Consider the following 14,546-nt stretch of genomic DNA (forward strand, 5'->3'; position numbering starts at 1 on the left):
AATGGCTGTGGTTTGATGTACATCTTCTTTGAAAGATGATACATCTTGGCATTATTTTGGAGTTTTATAGCCCTATCTATCTGGACCTGGAATTGCCCCTATTGGTAACTGGTACTACAGGTCACAAAATGAGGATAATAGATCAGCAAGTGTCCTGTGTACAATATCTCTTCATGGTATACAAATCTGTATGAGGCATAGGAGGCTCTGTTATGTGACCCATGTCTGTATCAAACCTTACTGAGGGAAATTTGGTAATAGGAACATAGGATTTGCCGCAGTGGATCAGTTCTGGCATCCTCCATTTTGGTAATGGCTAGTACCTGGCGCTTTGGAGGAAGATGAATAAACCTGGTCACGTCCCTAGCCAGTTATGCAGTGGATTCCACAAGGAATATTGTACGTGGAACTGTGGGGGGCAGGGAAAAGTGCAAAGAATAGTAAAAATGTGACAGAATTATGTCATGTGATATCAGACACACACATAGGCACTGATTTACTCAGATCCCGGGGGGTGCTTGACCCCCGCTCCACCCCAGGCCCTGCCCCCACTCCATCACTTCTTCCAACCCCCACCCACGCCCTGCCTCTTCCCATCCCTGTTCCGCCCCAGCCCCACCCCCACCCTGCCTCTTCCTGACCACTCCCCACCTCTTCCTGCCCTGGCTCCTTCCCCCTGGTGCCTCCCACACGCCGCCGAACAGCTGATCCATGGCAGGCAGGAGGCAAGGAGATGAATGGGGAGGAGCTGATCAGCATGGCTGCCAGCGGGCAGGAGGCTCTGGGGGGAGGCACTGATCCTTGGGGCTGCTGGTGGGTGCTGAGCACCCGCTGTTTTTTTTCCGTGGGTGCTGCAGCCCCAGAGCACCCACGGAGTCAGCACCTATGGAGGAGCCAGGCATATAGGATGTGTGATTCCAGACACACAGAACACTATTCCTCAAGATTATAACCAAAAATTGTACAGTGTCCCAGATAGGACAATAAATACCACATATTCAGTAATAGGACTGTACAGCATCTAAACTTATAATGATGTTTGCACTTGTATTGTTACAACTAAGCTAATTCCATCATCCAGTTTTTCTGGTTACTAAATTATATGTTGTCATTTTATAAGCTATCATTTGTCTGAAAAACACACCATGGTGTAAATTTGAAGGAGTTCCTATAAGTCTTTGTTTTCTCCTTGCCCCCATCATGTATTTAATACATTTTGGGGAAATAATATGAATGAATAAAGCTCCAAAAATATGGATCTAATTAATGGTATGAATCTCTGAGGCCCAGCAATGGATCATTGCAGGCTTCAGTTTGCACCCAATAACAGTAGATTGAATGGGGAGGCAGGATACCATTATGGGTCTAGTCCTGTTATCTCTCTCTAACTGCTGTAATGTTCCAAATTGCTGATTTCTCTGCTAAATCAAGACAATTGTATTACAGGAAAATATATCGGGAGAGGTACTAGTGAGGGAGCTAATGAAAAGGATAATGAGTGGCTGTAGCTATGTCCTCCAGCAGACTTTGATGAGTTTTCATAATATATGGGATGGCTCAGTCTGCCCTATTAGCAAATGTAGCCAGTTTATGCTCTATGTACGAACTAGAGATTTGATAAAGCACTAAATGAGTTTTCTGGCTCTCATTCACAAGGTATTAGATGTTTGAAACTTCATGGGATCATCATGCTTCTGCCACACATTCGTTAAAATGTGTTTTATAATGTAAGCACGAGGCAGCATGAAAGTTCCCTGGGAGAGGAAGGTGGGGGGGGGGGGAGGTCTTGTCACTAAAGCACAAGGCTGGGGACCTCTAAAATCTGAGTGTGGCTCATGGCTGTGCTTCAGAATCCTGTGTGATTTAACATCACTTTTCCTCTGTTTCCCGATCTGGTTAAAGTTGGAGCCCGTTGGAACATTTTCAGTTGAAATGAAATTTTAACAAAGGCAAAATGTTTAGCTGAGATGTTTCAGTTTCAACTAAGACATTTTCGAAACGGGGCTGGGGGGGGGGGGGAGAGAGAGAGAGTGTGTGTGTTTGTGTGTGTGTGTTGAGGGGTCAGGGGGAGATGAGAGAGTGGGATGTGAGACCAAGTGACTCAGGCCTGGTCTACACTAGGGAGCTGAGGCTCTTCCGTTGACTCTGCCTGCGCCTCTCGCTCTGGTGGAGTTCTGGGGTCAACGGGAGAGCGCTCGGCGGTCAATTTATCATGTCTAGACTAGACACGTTAAATCTACCCCCACTGGATTGATCGCTGCCTGTCGATCCAGCGGGGAATGTAGACAAGCCCTAACATTCACACTCTATAGCCTGGTGGTTAGGGCGAGAGAGGTTCATATTCCTGCTCTGCCTGAATCAGAGTGAGCTGGGATTAAAATCTCTGTGTTACAGCAGGACCTTGAATTTGGGTCCTCCCACAACAGAGACCAATGCCCTAACACCAGACTTCCCACATCCTCTGTCTCACACTGGGACATTTGGATGCATCTTCCCAAATCGAAAACATTAGCTTTTCAGTTTGAAAGCGGGCATTTTGACACTCATCTTTTTTTCATGAAAACATTTGAAAGGCTTCATTTTTGTTTCCATGTGGAGCGAAAACAAATCCCAGAACCTCAAATGTTCCTGTGGAACAGAGTGGTCATCCTTCAGTCCAATGTAGTTAAACTTCTCCCCGCCTCATGAGTTTTTATTGTGAGGCTTAAGGCCCTAATGTTTGTAAAGCACTTTTCCATTCTCTAATGGAAAGTGCTGAATAAGTGAAAATAATAATTCAACCCCCTTTTCTGGTTTAAGAGACCAGTAGTGTTATATTTAGCAGCTGCTGGGAAATTGCCCAAAACTAACAGTGGAAGAAAGTATGGGTCCAGACTAGATAATAGAGTGCTTTTTTTTTCTTTTTAATGTTTCACAGATATCACTGTTCTTATCTTGTGCCAAAATTTTACTAGTATTGAGGAGATAGTATTGAAGTAGCACAGAAAATTCAGTAGACAGGGTGGACAACATGTCTGCCAAGCCAAAGACCTTGTATCAATTCACATTTCTGCATATTAACACAATTGGACCAAAGCTTGAATATTTGCAGCACCCCTGGCAGGCAGGGAAAGTATTGTTATCCCCATTTTACAGATGGAGAAATTGAGACAGCAAGTGACTTTCCCAAGGCCACATACTGAGTCAGTGTCTGGAGTAGGATTAGAACTGTGCAGTTCCTAGGCCTGTGTTCAGGCCATTAAACGGCATTGTTTCTCTGATCAGATTGGCAGCTGTCTATTTATTCCACTGTCAAAGAGGAGGCTATAATATGTCAAAGTTTTTGAAGCTTTGAATGTTTTCCTCTCTTTTTAAATAAAGACATAAAACTGGTGGCCACAAAGCACACTCATAGCGGCCTATAGAGAGCTCTGTTTTAAGATTCACTAAGCAGAAATCATTGTGAATTAGATAGTTATGCAAGGATTTTTTTTAATGTGGTTTTTTTGCAAATGTTCTTAGTTTTGGTTTCCCCCAAACTTTCAAGTATTGCTCTTAATTTTAATTTTAAAAAATATTGCTTTGTTAGCAATAAGTTGTTAGTAAAAATAAAGATCGCCAACTCTGATTGTGTGTTTCTAGCCTTAATCCGTTTTCTAGCGCTAGGGAGGCATTTTTGCCTTTTTGCTGAAAGTAACAAGAATGTCAAAATTACCCTGTTTGAAAGAATGGAAGCTGCATCCCAATATAGATCACAGTGGAAAATGACTCAAAATTTCATGACAGCTTCTCCTCCTTCTTTTCCTCAGTCTGTCTCTAGTTCAGCAGCATGAAACATGCACAGTGTATTGTGACATTTTAGTTTACTGTTACTAATAATTCCTTTGCATGTTTCATTAGTCTATTAATTACAGAATCATAAAAGGGTCTCTACAATATTTAGCCTCTGTGATGTTGTTGACGACATCCTGAAGATTGAAATGTTCTTTTAAAGGAAAATAACATGTAGGTGGAATCTTCACTTCACCATCATATTTATCGATTCTTTTGTCATATTTAAACTCTCTCACAATCCCTCTACAGAGAGGTGGCTTTAACTATATGAGCAGTCAAGGAAAAGTCTGGGGCTGAAATCCTACAACTTACAACATGCAGTTACAGAGGCTGTGGAGAGCATGAACTCCAGATGCTTGTATAAACAAGACTTACTAGAAGTCTTTACCTCATAACTCCTCATAAGCTTACACCTGACAAGCCACTCAGAGCTAGAGGGTTGTGTTTTCCCTAATAAATTCCTTTTTGAACCCACTTGCTAGTCAAGCGTTGTGCACACTAACTACAGAAAGGGCCCTGTGTCTTGGGCATAAATTACTCTTGTGTGCCACTGTCTCTGAGCAGCCCCCCAGTTATGGATTACTTTGTTCTCGACTTGACAGGAACATAATTAGAACTGTTGATGAAATCTACCAAATTGTTCCTTCGTGGCCTCAATGGTCAGGAAATTTGGTTGAGTCGTATTTGTCACCGATGTAAAGGCTCTAAACACTTCATATTAACTATGTTATTAATGTGCCCTCTAATCTGTCCATGAATTGGTAACACTTTAAGTGAGCTGAGCTCTAATAGCACCTTGTGATGAATACATTGTAATGCTGTTAAAAAGTTTCTAGAGAGTGAAAAAAATGTTAATAAAAAGTGGATGTTGCTTTTTTTTTTTTAATGGAGATTCATGTAGGCCTTACATTGACAGACCGTTTTCTGTTCTATAGGATTTGCTGACATTTTGGCTGTTTCATTGCCAGAGGAGGCTTTGTGTGTCCCAGAGGAAGTGAGCGATCTGGCCATAACAAAACCCGCCAAAATATTTAAACACCGTTCCGATCTTTTCTAATGCAATGCATAGTGAATGTGACTAGAAAAGGATGGTGAGTTCATGAAGGGGAGTCATTTCCCTCTGGCCTGCAAGTGTCTGGTGAAACATGCACAAATGAGCAACTGGGGGGTGGTGGGGGTGCGATGATTAGAACCAGGAACATTTACTTTGCCTCCTTCTCTCAAATATATTGCTTCATAGAAACATACAAATATTAATGTGTTTACATCTGGATTCAGATCATGAACTTCCTAAGAGTTTGGGGTGTTCAGATCATGTGTTTTGGTTATCAGCTCTGGTCAAAAAAATGTAGTCACTAATCACACATTTGTAGATGTTTTAATCTTGCAGTAAGTTATATAGAAGAAACATTAAGACCTGAAATTACTGTTGTAAACCCTGAGCCTACCAACCGCGGTTATTGACTGAAGTCCTAGAAGTTACCAAGGAGGTATCACAATGCATTGTAAGGGGAGTTATCTGTTATGGTCCTGATTCATTAGAGTTGATGTGTTTTGGATCAGGCCCTAAAAGCTAAAATATTTGGTTGCCCAATAAGTTGGCTTTTGTAAAAGGAAATGTCTTCAAAACAAAAAAAGATCTCATACTTTAATGTCACTTTGAAGAACATTGAGGTTCTTTTTAACTGGATAAGTAATTGTGCTTAGACAAGTAGTTAGAATACGAAAATGCTACAATAGGGATGTTCACATGTAGGGTTTTATGGGAATGAAGACAGTTCTGACAACATAATGTTTAGAACAGAGCTGGCAGTAAAAAAAACCAATAATTTTATGTCCTTTAGCTACTCTACAAAGAATCAGGTAAATTGGCCTCCATTTCTGCAGTACTTTTGGTGATCTGTTTTTATTAATTCTCAAACAAACAAATGGTGGGGAAAAACCTTGAACTATCCAGCCTGCATTAAGCTAATGCTTAGTGTCTGATTTTAAACCCACAAATATAGAGAAATTCAGAGCACAGCTGAAATTCTGTGTTTATCCCACTTGTAAAGTCCATCACATATCACATAAGACCACCTCCTATTCAGAGGTTACCTTCCATACCAACATAAGCTAAGGAGAGAGTTTCCATCCTACTAAACTATATTTTCTTGCTCATGTGGACTTAATTCACATGCTTAAGAATGTCTGAAGAGGGTATATACCTGCACTGAAGGAGATTATGTAGCAGGGAAGAACCTAACAAGAGGCTGTGAATTAAGTTGGCTGTGATCCCTGTTTTGGAAGCTGCTCTGCATGAGCTGACCCCTGCAGATGCATAGAACTGTTAATTGGGGTCCTGGGTGGGCATCAGTGAGGGGTGTCTATCTGTGTAACTCCAGTCGCAAGATTGGGACCTATGATAGCAAGGTGCTGTGTAAACATAAATTTTGGGGCCCTTGTCATGATTTATGAAATCTTTTTTTTCTTAGCTTCTCTGTCAGTTTGTCATTGAATACTGGATAGAAGAGAAGGTTCTGATCCTAGTCTTTTAACCCGGGAATCCATGGGTGCCGGTTTACTATCTCTTCCTCTCTGTGACCATCATATACCACAATAGGTCTGTTTGCAGGCACAATGGGACTGTTGCCTACAAAGCTGAGACACATTAGTGCGGGAGATAGAGATTTTTCAGACGCTGACCCATGTTTGTGGAATTCCCTTCCTCAGATCTCAAACATCTTCCCCATAAAATGCAAGTCTCATCTCTTAACCTCTCACAATAATGAATACAATCATAAATAATAAGCCATTTAAAGTTTAAAAAACAAAAATTGCCATTTATTTTTTTTAAAAGAAGGAGAGACCCAGAAATGCAGGATGTTAAAACTGCATGTGCATCTTTGCAATTTTGTAAGGTGCTCCAATACTTGGTTGATGGCTGCAGTATAAATACATACAAATTAAGACCTCTTTTTTTTTTGTCCCACTCTCTCTTTATCTTTGCCCTTCTTTTTCTCTATTCTATTCTATACCCATCTATTCTGAACTTTTCTTCTCCTTTTTAATTTCTCAATTCTCTTTCCGTAAGTGCACGCAAAGTCACAGGATCTTGGAGAGCTTTCCAAATAATTGGATTTTGTTGCTTGCTTGAAGTGTATTCTAAAGTCTATTATAGTATCTTTTGTTACCCTCATGTTATATGTGTGCTTTAGAATTCTGTGTCATTTGGGATGTTACTATTACCCAAAGGCACACTTTATGTCATGTACCTACTTCATCTCACTCTCCTTTTAATATGTATTTGCTACTTACAACATTTTTATTAATGACTATTATATTATTTTTCTGATACTATCAATTTTCTTTTTGCTTTCAATCTCCAGTGGGAATGTTGTGATATATACTTGCTCACTCCATCTATATATACATTTCTATTTTCATTCCCCAGATGCATTAAGGGCTGACGGGAACAAGGGCCTAGTTCTGATATCATTTGCTATTTACCAGTGTGAGTTGTGAGTAATTCCACAAAAATCAGTGGAGTTGCACCAGTGTAAAAAAACAAATTTAGATCAGAATTGGGCCCTTACATGTTAATTTGGTAAAACTGTCACTGTACAGCATCAGTTGTATGGAGCATATGTTAGTAGATGCTCATGTTTGGAATGATGATTCACAGTTAATCGTTATAAGAAATAGGCTTACCACTTCATAAACTCTGGGAAGGACTGTTTTCTTTTCCAAACATTTAAATTACTCAGCCGTTTTATGCATTAAAACCCAATTATAACTTAGAGTATCAGAGAATTTCAAAAGCTATTTTCTTCAGCAATTGTGCCTAGACCTATATTTTATCACTCATAGTTCACACTCTCAAATGCATATTTTTTTAACAGTACTAGCAAGATGCTTGAGCAGATATCAGGTGTTGCCCTAAAATACTAAAAAAATTTATTTATCTAACAGAAAAGCCATATTTTGTCTGTTCAAAGGTTGAAATTCTACTCTTGGATCAACATGTCCTTGGCTTTAAAAAAGAACATAAGGTTTTTGTAGGCTGAACACTGAAGCTTATATTCTCCAGTTGTGCTTTTACCTCAGGTTAGAGATAGGCCAGTACCAGAATACTAGATCCAAACTCTTTGCAGCTAACCCTTCCTCTTTCCTGACCCTCCTACCCCTTCTCTTCTTTTAAGATGTATATGGTCAGATCTGAAAACCCTTGAACTCTGGAAAGTTGTGATTTATATCCAGACTTCATGGTTTGGATCCATCTCTATTCCAGACATCCATGTCTTCTTCATTTCAGATGGCAGAAGCATTTGGCTCATGAGGGGCATGAATACCATAATGAACTACTCCTGTTTGTCTACTATTTTGTAAGCACTCAACTAATTGAAGTCTGAAGAACCAAATAAATATACATTAATGACAGCCCTATCACTCAGACTACCACTATGAAATTTCAGTGCACCTAAATGAACTCCAAAATGTAGCTGAATAATAATTTACCAGCTTCCTTTGAAACGGCAATATTTAGAGACAAGCAAAGGCTGCTTCGTTTGGGTTGCTTTAAGTATTTTATGAACACTGCACATGAAAGAACAAAGCCAGAAGGAAATTTCCCACTCCCACAGCCTTATCCACAATTTGAGAAGGGATTTGCAGGATTATGAGGAATGAGGTATACTTGTTTTGGAACTGAAAGATGTGTCTCACGCACCAGGTTTTGGCTGTCACCTACTTGCATTGACGTGGTCTGTCATGGCAGTATTCTATGGCTAAAAATGAACAATGGCCATGCCACAAAATGCAGAAATCCCTAGTGTTTCATTCTTTAATACAATCCTTTGTGATAGTAAACCTGATTTGACGGTGTCCAGCTGAGAGGATGCATGATATATGACCTATTTGGAGTATGTGCAATTTTTTGAAAATATTGTCCAAGACAATAGAATAATCTTTCGGATTATCCATTGGGAGGCTGATTTCTCAGCAGAAATGTATATGTGTCTCAGATTGTATTAGTCTGGGGCAGGAAGGTGATCATTGTAATTGTAGATAAGGCAATAACTTGGGAGTTTCTTATGTGTTTGTAAGCCCAAAGGGAGGCACTTAGAAACTAATAAAACACTCTCAAGTGCAGCCTTAGAAACGTGACTATCTATTTGTTTAACATTGACCATATATTTTTGTAATGTAGCTCACTCTCACAGCCTTATCCTCCCATTGGGAATTGATAGCATAATTTTTACCAAACTTTTTCCTATCTAGATCATGGTTAAAAATCCACAGGTAACCAGGAATTCAACAATTGAAAAATTTCACCTATAGGGCCAAGTTCTCTTTTCATTTATGGCTGTATAGTTCAGGGATAACTCGACTGAGTTACCTCTGAGCTACTCTGGGATAAGAGAGAAGAGAAACCTTGGGCCAAATTTTAACATTAGATATGAACAGCATAACTTGGGCCAAAAACAAATTACACTGTAATATTTCCAGAAATAAAAGTACTGACTTACAATAGCATAATGCCTTCAAAATTCATTTTAGAGATGCTTGCACTTACCAAAAATCTGTTCAGTTGTATCTAGGATTGCCATCTAGGAACATACACATTCTGTATCGTTTAGAGCAGTGGTGGCCAACCTGAGCCTGAGAAGGAGCCAGAATTTACCAATGTACATTGCCAAAGAGCCACAGTAATATGTCAGCAGCCCTCATTAGATCCCACCGACCAGCAGCCCTGCCGATCAGCACCTCCCCCTCTCTCCCCGCACCTCCCAATCAGCTGTTTGTGGCGTGCAGGAGGCTCGGGGGGGGGGGGGAGGAGCGAGGGCATGGCAGGCTCAGGGGAGAGGGCACGAAGGGGTGTAGTGGGGGCAGGGCCTGTGGCAGAGCCAGGGCTTGAGCAGTGAGCACCCCTTGGCACATTGGAAAGTGTGAGCTTGTAGCTCCAGCCCTGGCGTTGGTGCCTGTACAAGGAGCCGCATATTAACTTCTGGAGACCCACATGGGGCTACGGAGCCACAGGTTGGCCACCCCTGATTTAGAGGAAAAGGGAAAAAGCAATTTTACAGCCAAAGAATCCGATTTCAAAACAAGGAGTAGCTCTGTTCACATTATTGTGGGTTCAGGGATGTCATGCATGAAAAAGTGATGGGGGTTGTGCTTAAAAAAAAAAAAAAGAAGAAATTAAAAGGGCACAAGCAGCTGCAGTTCTGTTTTCATCGATTGTGAGTCTTGTATGTGGAGCCTAAGCTGAGATAAGAGTCTGGTATGTCCCTTCGTGTAGCACTGTAAAACTGTATGAATTAAAGTTCCCAATGATATTAAGATTAACTAAGTAAAGTTATACTTGTCAATAGCTCCTCTTGTTAGATATTTAAAGTTCAAGTGCTTGTTTGCTTTAGTTAAGTGCTCTGAAGTGCTTCAAAAGGCATTGGCCCATTTATATAAACAAATAGAGAAACTCACTGATAGTCTACTCTACCCAGACAGAGTGTCTTACCCTACACTAAGAAATCCCTTACTGGTGTCTGAAAAGAATCTATCCTAGCAGCCTCCAACATACTTGAGCCTTCATTTTATATTCTTTGGTCAGGACTTTCTTGTCATTGCTTACATTCAAACACAATTTTCATGTTGCAAATAACATGAAGAGAGGGAGTCAGGTTAGTAGCCCAGGTGCTTATTTATCCAGGGGACAAAAGTGACTAGTTATCAAGAGTACCGTGGAAGACTGGTTTTTGTTCAGATTATTGCTAGACTTAGTATTTATTTGTGCCTCAATATTTTTCTTTTTTTGCTGGAATGTGCTAATTCAGTAACATGTTTAATTTTTAGTATCCTTTCTTGCCTCAGAAAATCAAAGGAAAATAAGGGTGGGGTGGGTCTAGGAAGCAGGACTTCAGAAACCATTGAAGGTAGTGGTATTTTGTTTCCTGTTACATGGACTCAGTTCTAAGAGGTCATGTACCCATTGCTCAGACATATTTTTCAAACCTAATACTCCCATTTCAGTGGGAATTTTTCATGTCCATTAATAGAGAAAGGGAGAAGGAAAGAAACTTGCTGATACTTAGAGGCTTTTAAGCTATTTACATGCTTTCCACAATGCCTACCACCTGTCTTCATGATGACAACTAAGCTACCCCACCATTGCTACTGTACATTACAAACCCCTTAACCCCACAGTACCATTTTTCATTCAAGGCCTTGAAGCCCAGACACTTCATTAAGTTATTTATTGAAGGGTAGGGAAGTTTATTAAGTAACTCTCTCGTTTGCACAGGCTCATGCATACAAATAGGTGGATACAAATTATAAGTAGTTACCTATTAAAGTCAAGGCAGTTAAACCCTGAAGTGAAGGTGAGTTGAACTCTGTGCAAGGTTTTGTTGGCAGAACTGGAGTCTCTGATGAACAGCAGTACATGGACTCTTTGTTTTTTGCTGTTGTCCTTTAGAGAGACAGAGCAGCTTGCAAAATCAAAGATGTCCCAATTGGGACTTATTTTTCCCATGCAGGATATTAGTGAAGAGCTCCATGAACTGTTCATCAGAGTCCAGCTCTTCTGACCAAACTGTGCAGGGCGTATTTGTTAGATGTGGACTGAAATGCAAACCAGAGAGCTGCCTTAAACAACACCAAACCTCTACCAACCGCCCTCCAGAATGCAAAGTACTGTGAACAGAGGAAATTACCTGAACCACACCATTAGGCTGAAATGAGCTGATTTGGCAACCTGGATGAAATCAGTATGTTATAGTAATCTTGATTTGCACGTTTTTTCTTCTGTGTGATCCAGGTGGTGTCTGTGAGCCTCAGGGGCAGTGCTACTGGTAATTTAAAGTTCATTTTAAAAAACAGAAGTTTGATTAATCTTACAAATAGTGAACCATGGCGTAGTTTGAAGATTTTTTTTTTTTTTTGCTCAAGTTTGATCAACTCCAAAGGAAATCGTTTCAAAATATTAGTTGTGAGATGAATCAGGGGAGGTAAGAACTCAAGTCATTCCTCATCACAGGCAAACACAGTGTGTTATCTCTTTGTTTCAGTCGTAAGGAAAATATATTTTTTCAGGATTTATTTGTTTTTAAGGGTCAGAACAAAAGAAACTGGCATTGAAACAGAGTCAGAGTCCCTTTCTTAAGTTTACTGTATTGTAGTGCTTATAGTGCTACCTATAGCTAAGTTGCTCAAAGCTTTCCATTATAAGACCGTGTGTTCAGCTGCTTATAACTTTGCCAAACTTTAACCGATTAAAATTTCCCATGCCAGGTGCCTAGCAGCTCAGGTTGATTTTTTTTTTTTAATTCAGCGAAAATATTTCAGCCATTTCCAAGAACATATTTCACCGTTTGCCAAGTATTTAAGATGTAGTAGGTTTGGAGCTCGGATTTGCTCCAGAATCCAACTTCTAGGCTGCCCATAAAGTTTGAAGCATATCTATCAGTCCTTTCCAAGGTTTAGTTCCCTTTAATAGATTGTATTTGTCCATCTTATGTTCTAGCTAAAGTCTGATGCCCCTTTGCCATTTATTTCCGTAGACAATTCACTATACCTTTGTTATTGTTGATAAACTGGAGAGGGTTCCGAGAAGAGCCATGAGAATGATTAAAGGATTAGGAAACATGCCTTATAGTGATAGACTCAATGAGCTCAATCTATTTAACTGAACAAAGAGAAGGTTAAGGGGTGACTTGATTATAGTCTATACCTTTTTACATGGGGTACAAATATTTAATAATGGGCTCTTCAGTGTATCAAAGGAAGATATAACACAGTTCTAAGGCTGGGAATTAAAGCTAGACAAATTCAGATGGGAAATAAGCCATACATTTTTAATGGTGAGAGTAATTACCATTGGAACAATTTACTAAGTGTCGTGGTGGATTCTCCATCACTGACAACTTTTAAATCAAGAGTGGATGTTTTTCTAAAGGATATGCTCTAGGAATTATTTTGGGGAGTTCTATGGTCTATGTTATAGAGGAGGTCAGACTAGATGATCACAATGGTCCATTCTGGCCTTGGAATCTATGCATAGTTGCATTTCTTCCTTAGAATTCTCACCTATTCTTTTTATATACGCTTCAAATACAGTATATGAAGTCATGAAGTGAAATTTTGGCCCTATTGAAGTAAATGGGAGTGTTCCCATTGATTCCAGTAGGGCCAGGCTTCATTCAAATTGTATCATTGATATATGGCTGTGTGTGTAATGTTCACATACAGATGCATAGTGTGTGTAGATACTCCCTTATAGCCAGGCACCAGTTCCTCCGTGCCCATATAAAAATCACTCCTCCTTTGAGACGCTTTCACATTTGTTGTCTAGAGTTTATCATTTAAAATATATAAAAGGGCCAAGTTGTTCTGAACCCTGATGCCACTTTGAGCTTGTGGATTGGCTAAACAACTCCATGAACATAGTTTGTAGAGGCTTGACTTTCCAGGTGCCTCACCCAGGCACACACCCCAAGTTCCAGTGAACATACAAGCAGTTCCCTTGGTAGTGGTCCTTCCCAATGGGCTTTCTTGTCTCTCCTGTCCTCTCCCCCCTTTCTTTACAAGACTGGTACAATCAGGTGCAGTAATCTTTAGTGACTCAGGCTTCTGCAGGACCCCACGGGCCTCTCCCAACTTTCCTGAGCTGAGGAAGGAAGTCAGGTAGGCAGCAGAGTGCCTCTTATGCCCCATCTGCTTCCCTTTATTAATTACATTGTGGCAAGGAATGTCATGATCCTGGAGGATCCCCTTCTGGGGTTCTGATGGACCCATACAGCCAATCACATCTATTCTGTATGTGGCCATGATAAATGTCACCTAGACTCCTTTTATTTTACAATCCAAGGTGTGCATTTCATGATCCATGGTATAAACTGCAAAAGATTACATATATTCACTTGTGTATCTAGGCTCCATTCACAGTAGTGATGATTTTGGGGCCAGTCTTGCAAGGCCAGTGCTTCTTGCAAGATGCTGAGCACCCTCAACACCTGTTGAAGTCAATGTGAGTGGTCCATTGTTTGTCTAGCAGCATATGTACGTCAAATGGATTAAAGCCATGAGATAGAGAGAGAAATTTTATGTCTTCCCCAATAAAACTAACAAAGACCAACATGTGACATAACAATATGGGCTTGATTCTGCTGTCAATCACACGGATGAAAATCAAAGGTACCTCCTCTTGTGTAAAAGCAGTGTGATCTCAAAATCAGGCCTGATATGTCAGTTTGGTGTGGTATGAAGTTTGTCTTGTCACTTGTTTAGGAAGACCATAACTCATTTATGCCTTTGCTACTTGCAGGAAATGCAGTCATCTCAAACCCATGGCAACAGAAGTTTTATTCCACCACACACTGTCACTCATCCTCTCAGACATTTTACATATGTATCATTTATTTTCATCAGCATCTGTCTTTCCACTGTTGATTTATTCCTTTCTAGGCGTCTGCCCTTTTATACAATACGAGATCAAAAATCATGTATGTGGAGAGGAAAATGCATAATTTCAAAGAATACTGGCTTTCAGATTTTTATTGCCAACATGAAATCAAATGTGAAGTTACATTAAATTAACCACTAATTATTTGTCATGAAACTAGAAAGAGTTAAAAAAAAAATCCTCTCTCTGTCCAAACCAGACTTTTTATCCCCACTCCAACAAAACTGTTGCAGGAGGTTTCTGTGGTATGAATAAATATATTTCTTTTTAACACTTTTATGGTGTAAAAATGCTA

General features: G+C 40.0%; 1 protein-coding gene across 16 annotated transcripts in view; it reads left to right on the forward strand.

Annotated features, from left to right (window-relative positions):
- The window catches only part of ESRRG (estrogen related receptor gamma), a 542,942-nt gene that overhangs the window by 250,443 nt on the left and 277,953 nt on the right, over window positions 1-14,546 (forward strand). For 9 of the 16 annotated variants that reach the window (XM_084624445.1, XM_084624444.1, XM_084624440.1 and 6 more), the window contains one exon: window positions 4,749-4,904. The exons of the other annotated variants lie outside the window; for them this stretch is intronic. In XM_084624445.1, coding sequence (XP_084480571.1) covers window positions 4,870-4,904 — 35 coding nt within the window. In that variant the 5' untranslated portion in view covers window positions 4,749-4,869. The remainder of the gene's footprint in view (window positions 1-4,748; window positions 4,905-14,546) is intronic. 16 annotated transcript variants of the gene reach the window in all.

Source organism: Lepidochelys olivacea (assembly GCF_965140295.1).
Source record: "Lepidochelys olivacea isolate rLepOli2 genome assembly, chromosome: 3".
Lineage (NCBI taxonomy): Eukaryota > Metazoa > Chordata > Testudines > Cheloniidae > Lepidochelys > Lepidochelys olivacea.